At 38.9% G+C, this 14,639-nt stretch overlaps 1 protein-coding gene across 1 annotated transcript in view; it reads right to left on the bottom strand.

Annotated features, from left to right (window-relative positions):
* sec62 (SEC62 homolog, preprotein translocation factor) overlaps positions 1-14,639 on the bottom strand; it is an 18,514-nt gene extending 3,875 nt beyond the window's left edge. The window contains exons 1-7 of the mRNA XM_061920816.1: positions 14,520-14,639; positions 6,333-6,444; positions 2,189-2,294; positions 1,903-2,074; positions 1,742-1,837; positions 820-880; positions 627-746 (exon numbers count right to left, since the gene is read on the bottom strand). Of these exons, the coding sequence (XP_061776800.1) occupies positions 627-746; positions 820-880; positions 1,742-1,837; positions 1,903-2,074; positions 2,189-2,294; positions 6,333-6,444; positions 14,520-14,555 (703 nt within the window). The 5' untranslated portion in view covers positions 14,556-14,639. The remainder of the gene's footprint in view (positions 1-626; positions 747-819; positions 881-1,741; positions 1,838-1,902; positions 2,075-2,188; positions 2,295-6,332; positions 6,445-14,519) is intronic.

Genomic DNA, 14,639 nt, shown 5'->3' with positions numbered 1-14,639 from the left:
TTCACATTATTATAATAGAGTATATTATTCACATGTGAATAATGTTGAATAATAGACTGTGTTTATATTATTCACATGTGAATAATGCGGTGTAATACTGTATTTATATTATTCATGTGTGAATAATGCTGTGTAATACATTATTCACATGTGAATAATGCTGTGTAATAGACTGTATTTATATTATTCACATGTAAAAAATACAAAGTGTTTATTGTCTATTGTGAGCGAACTGTGGTGCTGAATTTCCCCCAGGGATCAATAAAGTACTTTCTATTCTATTCTATTTTATTCTTGTAGAGTGCTTTTCTACCTCCAAGGACACTATTTCCACTTTCACACACTGATGGCAGGAGCTGCCATGCAAAGCCCTAACCACCACCCATCAGGAGCAAGGGTGAAGTGCCTTGCTCAAGGACATGACGGACGTGACGAGGTTGGTAGAAGGTGGGGATCGAACCAGGAACCCTCAGGTTGCTGGCACGGCCACTCTCCCAACTGAGCCACGCCGTCCCTCTGGTTAAAATATGAACATTTTTGTTAATATTTTAATTTTAGATTAGCAGTCCTAAACTGGTTAACTATTTGCTCCTTTCTAGAACATTTTGATATTCCCGCCTTCTTACCGACAGCCAGGAGAAAAATGCTGGCCACGAAGCATCCGGCGGCGACGCTCAAGTAGTACACGCCCACGCGCATTTCTGCCGGCCACAGCGGGAAGAGCGTGGCGGCGATGACGGCGATGACTGCCAACGACAACACAATCAGACACACGTGGGAAAGGTCAAAGTACACCGTGGTCAGGTGTGGGCAACTGACCCAGGATCAGCCCCATGGCGAAGGACTTGAAGGGCACGGGGTCGTAAATCCACACGTAGACCTGAGGAAGACAATGGATGCTCATGGGTAGACATGGATGATAATGGATTTTTTGCTGATACCTGATATTGTCCAATTACCAATGCCGATATCAACCGATACCGATATATACAGTGGTGGAATGAACACATTATTATGCCTCATTTTGTTGTGATGCCCCGCTGAACGCATTAAACAATCTAACAAGGTTTTCCAAAATAAATCACCTCAAGTTCTGGAGAAAAAAAAAATGCCAACATGGCACTGCCATATTTATTATTGAAGTCACAAAGTGCATTATTTTATTAATATGCCTCATAAGCAGGTTGGAATTTGGGACACGCTCTCCCTGAGAGCGCATGAGGAGGTTGAGGTGGGTGGGGTGTATATTTTAGCGTGCCGGAAGAACTAGTGCTGCAAGGGGGTCCACGTATTTGTTCTGTGGTGTTTGTGTTGTGTTACGGTGTCGATGCTCTCCCAAAATGTGTTTGTCATTCTTGTTTGGTGTGGGTTCACAGTGTGGTGCATTCTTTTAACAGTGTTCAAGTTGTGTATACGGCCACCCTCAGTGTGACCTGTATGGCTGTTGACCAAGTATGCATTGCATTCACTTGTGTGTGTGTAAAGCCGTAGATATTATGTGACTGGGCCAGCACGCGAAGGCAGTGCCTTTAAGGTTTATTGGTGCTTTGTACTTCTCCCTATGTCCGAGTACCACTCCGTAGAGCGGCGTTTTAAAATGTCATCAATTTTACTGATACCGATAACTTTGAAACCGATCATTTATGATATAAAATTTTAAAGCATTTATGGTCTGATATTATGGGACATCACTACTCCCGGATGTACAGTAACGCAGGTGTCATGTTCGGCGCCCGCCTACCTCGTTTCCATCCAGGAACATTTGATCCTCGTGCAGCTCCAGCTTGAACTTCTTCTTCACCTCTTTCTTCTTTTTGGGACTTCCTGGACTATCATCCTGCAACCACACAAACTTACTTTGGCGCTCTTCGGGACGGGAGAAGCCGACGTCTTCAAACGTACGCTTTTAGTGTCCTTCTTGCTCTCGCTGCCCGTGTCCGCCTCCTTCTTCTTGTTCTTCTCCTTCGCTTTCTTTTCCTCCTCTTTGCCGCTGTCCCCCTTGGTCTTCTTGTCCTTCTCTGACTTCTTCTTCATCACTTTCAGAGCACGCTGGAAGAACTGCTTCTTGAGAAGTCTGCAGAGGAACACACACACACACACACAGGCGTACGTGTAAAGTAGACACACACACACACGTGGTTGACCTGAGGCTACCTTCTCCATGCCAGTGTTGTCCCTGAGAGCTGACCTGTTGCAGTAGTCCAGCACGGAGTCTCTGCTGGTGAAGAGCGCCTCTTCTCCCTTCTTGGCTTTGGCCCACTTGGAGTCCAGCAGACAATCCACCGCCTTGGAGGCTGAGGGATCATTTTTACTTTGACTTTTACCCACAAGCAACAACATCATGGCAAACTATTGGAATATAAATGATATTCCTATATCTACTAGGTTACTACTCTATATATATACTGTATATCAAGGATTGGAATTGGGGGTTAAATCACCAAAAATGATTCCCGGGCACAGCCTCCCACTGCTGCTCACTGCTCTTCTCACCTCCCAGGTGGTGAACAAGGACGATGGGTCAAATACAGAGAATAATTTCACCACACCTAGTAGGTGTGTGTCTGACTATCGATGGTACTTTTAGCTTGAAAAGTTAAACTGGTACTGACAGGTACTGATTTGCCTTACAAGCTAATGCTAATTTACATTGTATATGCCATACACATATATGCTACCGGTTAGTATCTGCCATTTCAACACCTCCAAATGTGTCAATGGAAACTACAACAAAGATGCATGTTTAAATAGCTGGTGTGTGTTAGAAAATGGCAAAGACTACTTCCTGACTGTGGAAAAGCACCTAAGACAAACAGAAATGAATGCCTACTTAGAAGTTTAAGAAAACTACAACATTATTATTATCATTATCTATTAAATATTTTGTTTGTTATAGAATTTCATTTGTTAGAATTTTTTTTACACTTTTTTTTTTTTTACCATCATAGTGTGTGCCTCGCTTGTGCAATATATAAAATGTCTTTATCAAATGCAAAAAGTCTCATCTCTATCTGTGCAAGACATCATGGGGAAATTTTGAACAGTGTATTATAAGTCAAAGAAAACTAATTTTGCAACATAAACATGGATGCATGTTAATGATCGTACAAGAATAAGGTTGCAAAATTCCGGGAATATTCAAAGTTGGAAACTTTCAATGAGAATTAATTAATAAACATTGAATGCAACATGCTAGATCTTGCAGCATGACTGTTAGCTAAAACAACCTGATTTCATGCAAATTCAGTAGAATTTCAACCCTTCACTGTGCATTCCTCCATCACGTGCACACATAATACTCAGCATGCTACACACTACAGCAGGGCTATTGAGGCCACACTAGTGTTTGAGCCCAAGGACTTCATCCAGTCAGGTAAGTGTTGATGATACTACTGGGGTAAATATATGTGATCTATGGTATTTAAAAGTAATAGAGGTGAAATTTCTTGTTTCTGTATGACTGTAGACTACTCCAGCAGACTATGTTAAATCCCATTACTTTATGCTAACAACGTTAACGATCCAAATTGACCTTTTTTGTGATGTGTAAAGTTCAACTAGCAAATACTAAATCCAATCGTGTTGTTTCCTCTGCCTTCTGTTCTGCTAACCATTCTGTTGTCGTACAAGAATGTAGATTATTAGGGCTGCAAATCTTTGGGTGTCCCACGATTCGATTCAATATCGATTATTGGGGTTGCGATTCTCGATTCAAAAACGATATTTTTCCGATTCAAAACGATTCTGTATTCATTCAATACATAGGATTTCAGCAGGATTTACCGCAGTCTGCTGACATGCTAGCAGAGTAGTAGATTTTTAAAAAAAAAAAAGCTTTTATAATTGTAAAGGACAATGTTTTATCAACTGATTGCAATAATGTAAATTTGTTTTAACTATTAAACGAACCAAAAATATGACTTATTTTATCTTTGTGAAAACATTGGACACAGTGTGTTGTCCAGCTTATGAGATGCGATGCAAGTGTAAGCCGCTGTGACACTATTGTTCTTTTTTTTTATTTTTTATAAATGTTTAATGATAATGTCAATGAGGGATTTTTAATCACTGCTATGCTGAAATTATAACTAATATTGATACTTTTGTTGATTATATTCATTTTTGTTTCACTACTTTTGGTTTGTTCTGTGTTGTGTTTGTGTCTCCTCTCAATTGCTCTGTTTATTGCAGTTCTGAATGTTGCTGGGTCAGGTTTGGTTTTGGAATTGGATTGCATTGTTATGGTATTGATGTGTAGTGGTTTGTTGGTTTGATTAAAAAAAAAAAAAATTAAAAAAAATCGATTTAAAAAAAAAATGAGAATTGATTCTGAATCGCACAACGTGAGAATCGCGATTCGTATTCAAATCGATTTTTTCCCACACCCCTAATATATATACAGTATATATATATATACATACACATATATATATATATATATATATATATATATATAGTCGCGATCAAAAGTTTATGTACACTTGTAAATAACATAATGTCATGGCTGTCTGGAGTTTCCAATCATTTATACAACTTTTATTTTTTTGTGATGTAGTGATTGGAGCACATATTTGTTGGTCACAAAAAACATTAATGAAGTTTGGTTGTTTTATGAATTTATTATGGCTCTACTGAAAATGTGAGCAAATGTGCTTGGTCAAAAGTATACATACAGCAATGTTAATATTGGCAAGCTTCACCGCAATAAGGCACCTTTGGCTGGCACGCATGCACGCCTAGTAAGTGTGTGTGTGTTTAAAAAGTTAAACTGGTACTACCGGGTACTGAATTGCCTTAAATGCTAATGCTAATTTACATTGGATATGCTATATACATACATGCTACTGTTTATTATCTGCCATTTCAACACCTTCAAATGTGTCAATGGAAACTACAACAAAGATGCATGTTCAAACAGCTGGTGTGTGATGAAAAATGGCAAAGACTACTTCCTGACTGTGGCAAAGCACTTAAGACAAACTGAAATGAATGCATACTTAGAAGTTTAAGAAAACTACTACATTACTATTATCATTATCCATTAAATATTTTTATTTGTTTTAGAATTTAATTTGTTTGAATCTTTTACACTTCTTTTCTTTCCATCATAGTGTGTGCCTTGCTTGTGCAATATATAAAATGTCTTTATCAAATGCAAAAAGTCTCATCTCTATCTGTGCAAGACATCATGGGGAAATTTTGAACAGTGTATTATAAGTCAGAGAAAACTAATTTTTTAACGTAATAAATAGGGATGCATGATAATGATCGTACAAAAATAGGGTTGCAAAATTCTGGAAATATTCGAAGTTGGAAACTTTCCATGAGAATTAACAAGACATTAACGGGAATAAACAATGAATGCAACATGCTAGATCTTGCAGCATGATTATTAGCTAAAACAACCTGATTTAATGCAAATTCAGTAGAATTTCAACCCTTCACTGTGCATTCCTCTATCACATGCCCAGATAATTGCCAGCATGCTACACACTACAGCAGGGCTATTGAGGCCACACTAGTATTTGAGGCCAGGGACTTCATCCAGTCAGGTAAGTGTTGATGATACTACTGAGGTAAATATATTTGATCTATGGTATTCAAGTGTAATAGAGGTGTAATTGCTTGTTACTGTCTGACTGTAGACTACTCCAGCAGACTTCCACTCAATCCAGCTAGCTGTTCCTGTACTTGTTCAATGACTTTGAGGCCAATATCTCTAGCTAGCTAGGTTTATGTACCACCACAGTCTCATAATAAACCCAAAATATTTCTCCGTTTGCCGTGATGCTAATTTTCTCTAAGTTAAATCCCATTCATTTATGCTAACAACGTTAGCGATCCAAATTGACCTTGTTTGTGATGTGTAAAGTTCAACTAGCAAATAGTAAATGAAAAGGTGTAGTTTCCTCTGCCTTCTGTTCTGCTAGCCATGCAGTTGTCATACAAGAATGTAGCTTATAGTTTGATTTAGCATGCTGATTGGCTCTTCATTTATTCATCTAGCCTTTTTCTATTCATTTGTCCATCAGTAACATATTTTTAAAGACTACTCCAGTGGTTTAGCTGAGTGTGGCATTGTATTAGTCTTTTACAAGAATAAATAAATACAAACAGAACCATCTGATGTGTGGAGACATTTCACCCCAACCAATGTAGGCGCAAAGGCGGTGTACATTTGCAAATACTATGCAGACAGCTATGTAAAAAATGCCACAAAGATGCAGCAACATATAGACAAGTGCCTCATAATATATCATTATTGTAATTCCCCATTCCCTTGTTGCTTTGACAGCCTGTGAATGCTCGCTCATTAGTTGTCAAACACTCACCGATGAAGTAGTCGACCTTTTGGTGGCCCATCATGGTGGTGGACTTGGTGGGACAGTTGAAGCGCAGATGCTTGGCCACCACTTTCTCCTCCTTAGTTAGCTCGCACACCTCCTGCACACAACATCAAATGTTTCATTTAAAAAAGCAATTTATCAACAATATCTTTAAAATAATCCGGACCAATTAAAAGAAATGTCCATTAAATAATGCGATCGCTCCTCCTGCAGGTGCATCAGCCATCAGTGAGGCTTGCTGTTGAATCTAGAAATCAAACTTCGATTAGGGCTGGGCGATATATGGAACATACTCCATATATTGCAGGTTTGGCTCTGTGCGATATAGAAAATGACGAAATGGTGATTTTGGAGTATACGTTCTCACACAGTTGCTTTTAACTGCTGGCATTACACTACAGGCTCTTCTCACAGAGACATAAAACAGGCGCACTTTCTTACATACGTCACATACAGTCGCGCGTACAACGTTATACGCCCTCGCGGGGCAGAGAGGTAGCGGACTGGGTAAAGTTAGCTGTGAGGCTAGGTGTGCGAGTGGTAATACGAGAGAAAGAAGGTGCGAATCTGGTAACAAATGGTGGAAGAATTAATTCCAAAGAAAAACAGCACAGGGAGCATCGTCTGGCGGTGGTTTGGCTTCAAGCGGGAATATGTTGAAAAGACAACCATAACATGTCAAGTATGCGGTAAAAGCTACAGACAACACTACTAATTTGTAGCATCTTTTGAAAAGTCACCCGCCAGAGAATGAAGAGTGCTTGAAACTCTGCATGCCAACATCTCGGCCGGTAACACACCAACAAAATGCCGAAGCAACCATTTCTACATCAACACTGAAAAAAACAGTCAACAACCGAAGGAGATAATGTCCGCAGGAACCTACCACATAGTGTAGGACATACACTATTTGATTTCCTATTATGCAGCTCATTTTTCGACGTCCCACTGGGTGTGAGTTTTCCTCGCCCTTATGTGGGCCAACCAAGGATGTCGTAGTTGTTTGTGTTGTGGTTTGTGCAGCCCTTTGAGACACTAGTGATTTAGGGCTATATAAGTAAACATTGATTGATTTTTATTTGACAGTTATTGAAATATCTTGTGTGACATCATGCACAAAAGTGGACTTTATTTGTTTTAAACTATCGTAGTGGCATTCCGTACAAAAAGTGCATTTTAATTTAGTGTTGTTTTGATATGCCAACTTCGTGACATCATGCACAAAAGTGCACTTTATTTGTTTTAAACTATCGTAGTGGCGTTCTGTACAAAAAGTGCATTTTAATTTAGTGTTGTTTTGATATGCCAACTTCGTGACATCATGCACAAAAGTGCAATCATAGCTTGTTTTAAAATGTCTCTGACAATCTTGCACTTTCTGTTTTGGAAATGACATGAATTTTTGTGCCACTGCTTAATAACTGTTTAATAAATACACTTTTGGTCAATTGACTTAGTTATGATTTCCCTCTGCATAAAAATTTTAAAGTAGCATGTATAAATGCAGTATGACGAGGAATGTTTTAATGTAGACACATAGAATCATCATACTGCTGTGATTATATGCATCAAGTGTTCATTCAAGGCTAAGGCAAAATATGGAGATATATATCGTGACATGGCCTAAAAAATATTGAGATATTAATAAAAGGCTGTATCGCCCAGCCCAGCCATACACCCAACTCAGCGTAGTTCCTGCTGCCTTTTTAAAACAGCGTCCATGCATGCTAGCGTATGTTTTAAGCTAGCGTATGTTTAACCAGCAGGAGGCCATGGGGAAGACCCAGGACACGTTGGGAAGACTACGTCTCCCGGCTGGCCTGGGAACGCCTCGGGATCCCCCGGGAGGAGCTGGACGAAATGGCTGGGGAGAGGGAAGTCTGGGCTTCCCTGCTTAGGCTGCTGCCCCCGCAATTATTTTGACTCAAGGGCCAAATTTGGAGAAACACTAATACAAGACCTCACAATAATGTCTGATTGAATGCAAAAAACGTTATGACAGATTGCCTTAGAAAAAATGGAATGGAATTTTGTATTTTTTTTTACTGAAAGAAACACCCAGAATGTACGTGAAAATAAAAAATGTGTAAATAAATATTGACACCATATGAACGTCACATCCACTCTCGATCGACATATTTTACAATCCAGCGAAACGCAACAAAAATGCAACAAACAGTGAAATATGAACCCGAAAGCTAAAAAAAAAAAAAACACCTACAATCTGATACATCTTATACATCACTAAGCTTTAAAACTTTGTTGTAAAAATCTCCTTCCGTGTCTGTCACTGGCACATCATAATGACAGCTACAATTTCTATCGTGAAAATCTAAAAAAAATGATTTGGGAAAGTCCGGCAGGCCAGATTGAAAAGCTTAATGGGCCTTAATTTGCCCAGGGGCCGTATTTATCATGCGTCTTAGAGTGCCATTTCACACTTAAGTCCTGAGAATTTGCGAAATTTAGTCCTACTCTCAAACTTAAAAATAAAAGCTAGTTATCAACTTTCTTAAGTCTAAGAATCACTCCTACTCTCCAAGATATTTAAGAGACCTTCAGAGGTGTCCTAAGTGGTTAGGAGTTGGCAGCGGGGGATGGCACCGAGGCGAGAGAGACGTGCGCGACCCTTCAGGTAGCGGAAGGATGTCCTGGCTTTGTTTGATGATGAGCAGCTGATCAAACGGTATCGTTTAGACCAGGGGTGTCCATTTGCGGCCCGCAGCTAATTGTTTACCGGCCCGCCACACATTCTGGAAATGCTATTGCAAAAATAAAAAAGAACATTAAAAATACTGGAATGAGGTGAAATCTTACGAGAAAAAGTTGCAATGTCGACACAAAGCTGCCATGCAGGCTGTTTTTTTTTTCTTTTGTCTTTATTATATAAACTATCTTTACCATGAATTGATTACCGTGGATCCCGACTTAAACAAGTTGAAAACTTATTGGGGTGTTACCATATGGTGGTCAATTGTACGGAATATGGACTGTACTGTGCAATCTATTAATTAAAAGTTTCAATCAATCAATTAATTTTTAACCATTGCTCCAAAAAAATCCATGTTATAATGAATTATTTTCAAAGCTCCAATCAGTTCAAATATTTCACTTTAAAATGTTTTATGTGGTAAATATTGCATATATTGTGTAGTTGCCGTATAAAAACTAAATTTTCTTTGACAAAATAATAATTCAAACGTAAAATTGACAGATATATCTGAAGTTCATCTCGTAACGTAAGTGTTGAAAGTAAAAAAAAAAAAAAACAAATAAAAATGTATCACTTTATGGGTGGGGATCCCAAATATATTTAGTGGTATTTTATTTCTTTTCACTGTGATTACTCAAAAATAATAAATAATTAAAATCAATGGTGTCCTGCATTTTTGATCTTTTAGGGCTCTAATTACTAAATACTGCAGGGTTTCCCACACATTCATTTATTTGTTGCGGCCCGCCACAAAAGAATTACGTTTGCCACAAATAAATGTATATATTTTTTTTTCCGGCTTTTGACTCGCTCGACCGCTCATAAAAGCAATGGGACTGTCTGTAAATGGAGCTTGTAGTTACATATAATATAAATATGTATACAAATATGTACATAAAGTGTTGTAATTATATTCCAACTCCGCATTCTTCTAGGTGATCGCCGCCCGACCACACCACCACAAATAAATGCCTGACCTGTGGGAAACACTGTACTGCATATTTCAGTCTTACTATAAAAAAAAAATTTGGGGGACCGAAAAGCCGTAAAACCTTTCTTTTTAAGTTGATATAGAGATTTGCTGTAAGCGTTAAATAAAAAATAATAATAAAATGTTTACTTATTTTTAACATTTTAATAACTGAGACCCTTTATGGTCCCTGGGACCGCTAAAGGTAAAATACATTTTAAAAATCCATATATTTTGTTACGGTTTGAAAATGAAAAATATCAAAATCGCCCCCGCATGCTTTAATTTTTCCGTGTGCGGCTTTCACGCCAAATTTCTTCTCCCTACAAACCCCCCCCCCATTTACTTCCGGGGTCATGATTAATACGGACATTTTGTTAACGCTATATTATAAAAATATAACGCTATATTATAAAAATATAACGCTATATTATAAAAATACAGACGTTTTGTTAACGCTAAATTATAAAAACATTTAAATAACAATTTACAAACACAAGCTATGGGATGACATAAGAGGAAAGGTGACCCCGGAAGTAAATGTGTCATCCCATAGCTTGTGTTTGTAAATTGTTTTTAAATTTTTTTTATAATATAGTGTTAACAGAACGTCTGTATTAATCATGACCCCGGAAGTAAATGGGGGGGGGGGTTGTAGGGGGGAAGAAATTTGGTGTGACACAGCCCTCAGTGGAAAAGGTTTGGACACCCCTGGTTTAGACAGAGTGGGTATTATTTTTGTCACAGATTTAATAAGGGGCGTCATCTCATCAGCAACATCATGCAGCAGAGCTTTCACAGCAGAACTAAAGGTCATCACAATGCTTCGATATCTCGCCACTGGGAAAATGCAACAGTGTAACGCTGATGATTTGGGGCCATCACAACCATCAGTAAGAAGAATAAGGTGGCATGCAAGCAAATGAAAAAGAAGCACTACATACCAGTGTGCATGGAGCAGGCCTTAAAAAATGCGATTTCACTTCTGCTTTTTGAGAGAACGTTATACCACTTTTTCTCACAGTCAGCTGGTGACCGATGGCTGAAGGTGTGAGAGGCGGTTAGTTGATTTGATATTGCCTGTTTTTTGTCATGGCTGGTAAGCGTCGGGCTGAACTTGCCTTTAATGATGACCTTCCTTTGCTGGACTAGCTCTACTAACAACAGTGTCTCCTCCTCTCGCCAGTTTGGTTTTCTTTTCGATTCCATGTTGATTTCTGCATGTGGCTGCAGTGGGCTAGTATATATAGAGCCACCCACACCAGTTTCAAATTAGTTGCCTAATTAATGAATTGGAAAGAAAAGGAAACATTTATTTTTGATTCATTGCCAATATTGTTAGTTTGTTTTGTATTATTTTGTAGTTTATTGTCAAAATATACACTCCCGATGTCCACTTAAATATTTCTTTATTCTTAGACAAGGGATTCCCTTCCATGATTGGTCATTTCTATGGACACAGAAATTACGTCACCTAAAATTCCGTTTACGGCACATAGTAATGTCGTAATTCAGCTCTGAGTGTGACACTTAAGATTCAGTCCTACACTTCGCTGAAAGTGTGAGTAAGACGCTTGATAACTAACTTTTATTGCAGCTTTCAGCGAATAATTTCTTTATTCATAAGTCAACTCTTAGCAGACTTCTTAGGATTAATTCGAAGAAGCTTGATAAATATGGGCCCGTCTTACTCACACTTTCAGCGAAGTGTAGGACTGAATCTTAAATGTCACACCCGGAGCTGAATTACGACATTACTATGTGCCGTAAACGGAATTTTAGGTGACGTCATTCCTGTGTCCATAGAAATGACCAATCACGGAAGGGAATCCCTTGTCTAGGAATAAAGAAATATCTTAGAAATATTTAAGTGGACAATGGGAGTGTATATTTTGACAAACTACAAAATAATACAAAACAAAATGAAAGATTCTGAGAATCCTCTCAAAGAGCTCCTAACTTATCCTAAAAATCTCTGAGTGAGGAGTTTTAGCACTCAATTGTGCACTTTTTTTTTTTACATACTTATATGTGAGCGCACAACTAGTGCACTAATGTTGCACTCCTATATAAACACAAACCTTTTGTACTTACTTGTCGCTCATATGTGAGCACACGTGTGCACCTATTTTACACACTTATATATGAGCAAACAACTTATTTTACATACTTATATATGTGCACATGACTTCTGCAATTTATAAATGCACTCATTGTACAGTTATAATTTTCCACTTTAACCTGTGCACTTTATTGGTGCACCTATTTTACACATTTATACAAGTGCACATAACTTGTGCACTTTGTTGGTGGACCTATTGTACACAATTATATATTTACACACTTATATACAGTATGTGCACATAACATGTGCACTTTATTGGTGCACTTAACACACTTAACATGTGCGTTTAACTCTTAAAATGTCAATGCCTAGAAGAAGTCAGTATTCAACCTTAGATTGAAAAGCTTCACAAATTTTGCAACTGCATTTTTTAGTTGTGGAATATTTTAACTATTTTTGAGATGTTTTATATCGTTGAATATTTTTATAAATATAATTATCCTTCCGCTCCCTGATCGTTGGCGCACGTCTCTCTCGCCTCAGTGCCATCCCCCGCTGGAAACTCCTAACCACTTAGGACACCTCTGAAGGTCTCTTAAATACCGTGGAGAGTAGGAGTGCTTCTTAGACTTAAGAACGTTGATAAATAGCTTTTATTCTTAAGTTTGAGAGTAGTACTAAATTTTGCAAATTCTCAGGACTCAAGTGTAAAATGGCACTCTAAAGGCCTACTGAAAGCCACTATTACCGACCACGCAGTCTTATAGTTTATATTTCAATGACAAAATATTAACATTGCAACACATGCCAATACGGCCTTTTTAGTTTACTAAATTGCAATTTTAAATTTCCCGCAAAGTGTCCTGTTGAAAACGTCGCGCTATGATGACGCCGCGCTTGCGTTTGACGTCTCAGGTTGTAGCGGACATTTTTTTCCAGCCCAATCCAAGGTATAAGTAGTCTAATTTAATCACATAATTACACAGTATTCTGGACATCTGTGTTGCTGAATCTTTTGCAATTTGTTCAATTAATAATGGAGAAGTCAAAGTATAAAGATGGAGGTGGGAAGCTTTTAGCCTTTAGCAACACAAACAAAGCCGGTGTTTCCTTGTTTAAAAATCCCAAAGGTGAAGCTTTACTATGGATCAGAGCGGTAAAGCAAACATGGATCCCGACCACATGTCAACATTGTGGTAATAAGTCGGCTCTTACCGTAGTTATGAGCGGAGCTTGCGTCCTCCTGCAGCTGCGGACTATTACCTCCTCCCACCAGAGACACTGGCGGTCACTACACCCGTGGCCACACCCCTCCGACTTTCAGGTACCATATAATCCCACTAAAACACTAGTAACACGATAAGGGATTTTCCAGAATTATCCTAGTAAATGTGTCTAAAAACATCTTAATCGCTTTTTTTTTTTTACTTTTTTTTCTTTTTTCTAGTCCTTCACTCTCACTATCCTCATCCTCGCCCAAATTAATGGGGAAATCGTCGCTTTCTCGGTCCGAATCACTCTCGCTGCTGGTGGCCATAATTGTAAACAATGTTCAGATGTGAGGAGCTCCACAACCCCTGACATCACGCGCACATCGTCTGCTACATCCGGTACAGGCAAGGCTTTTTCGTCAGCGACCAAAAGTTGCAAACTTTATCGTGGATGTTCTCTACTAAATCCTTTCAGCAAAAATATGGCAATATCGCAAAATGATCAAGTATGACACATAGAATGGACCTGCTATCCCTGTTTAAATAAGAAAATCTCATTTCAGTAGGCCTTTAAGTTTGAGACTAGGGACAAAATTTTGCAAATTCTCAGGACTTAAGAGTAAAACAGCACTCTAAGACGCTTGATAAACACGGCCCCTGGTGTAGTGGCTTCGATAACGGGAATCGGTTATTTTCCTTATCGAAGCATCGATTTCGAACATCATCCCTACCTGTTGCAGAGATATATTGATCTCACTCAGGGTTTCGTGTGTCCCGGACGTGTGGATGAGTACAAAAGCAGAGTTAAATGAGAGTGTGAGTGAGAACAGCAGAAAGTTGCACATGTGGCCACAGGAGTTATGTAAACACGCTAAGAGCTGACGCAGCGGACTACAATTAGGCGCAAAAACACGTCAGCTAGCTAAGAGTCTGACATTTTAAAACGGTCTTCACGACTGCTACTTTCGTATAAACCCACTGGAGGACGGTGTTTGACGCCACGGACTACTAATAAGACTCTTACATGTGTGTATATATGTATGTATATATGTATGTGTGCGTCTACTTCACGCTAGCTTTAGCCACGATAGCATCAGCAAAACCAGCGTTAACCTCTTCGCGTTAACTCCGCCGACCGCTCGTTCCAATCCCGACACCACCAGCAGCGCTTAAAGAGCCGTGGAATAAAGAAAGACAATAAATATATAGTTACCTGGATCCGCTTCTTGTGCCTCCTGCGCTCCGCCATGATCCCTCCAGCTCAGCTTCTTCCTGCGGGTTCGCGCGGCGGCAAGTATCGCGAGAGTTCACGCGAACGGCAAGGACATTTTCA

The sequence above is a fragment of the Nerophis ophidion genome, linkage group LG14 (genome assembly GCF_033978795.1).
Source record: "Nerophis ophidion isolate RoL-2023_Sa linkage group LG14, RoL_Noph_v1.0, whole genome shotgun sequence".
Lineage (NCBI taxonomy): Eukaryota > Metazoa > Chordata > Actinopteri > Syngnathiformes > Syngnathidae > Nerophis > Nerophis ophidion.
Note: the sequence above shows the minus strand (reverse complement) of the source record. Positions and strands in the feature narration are given on the sequence as shown.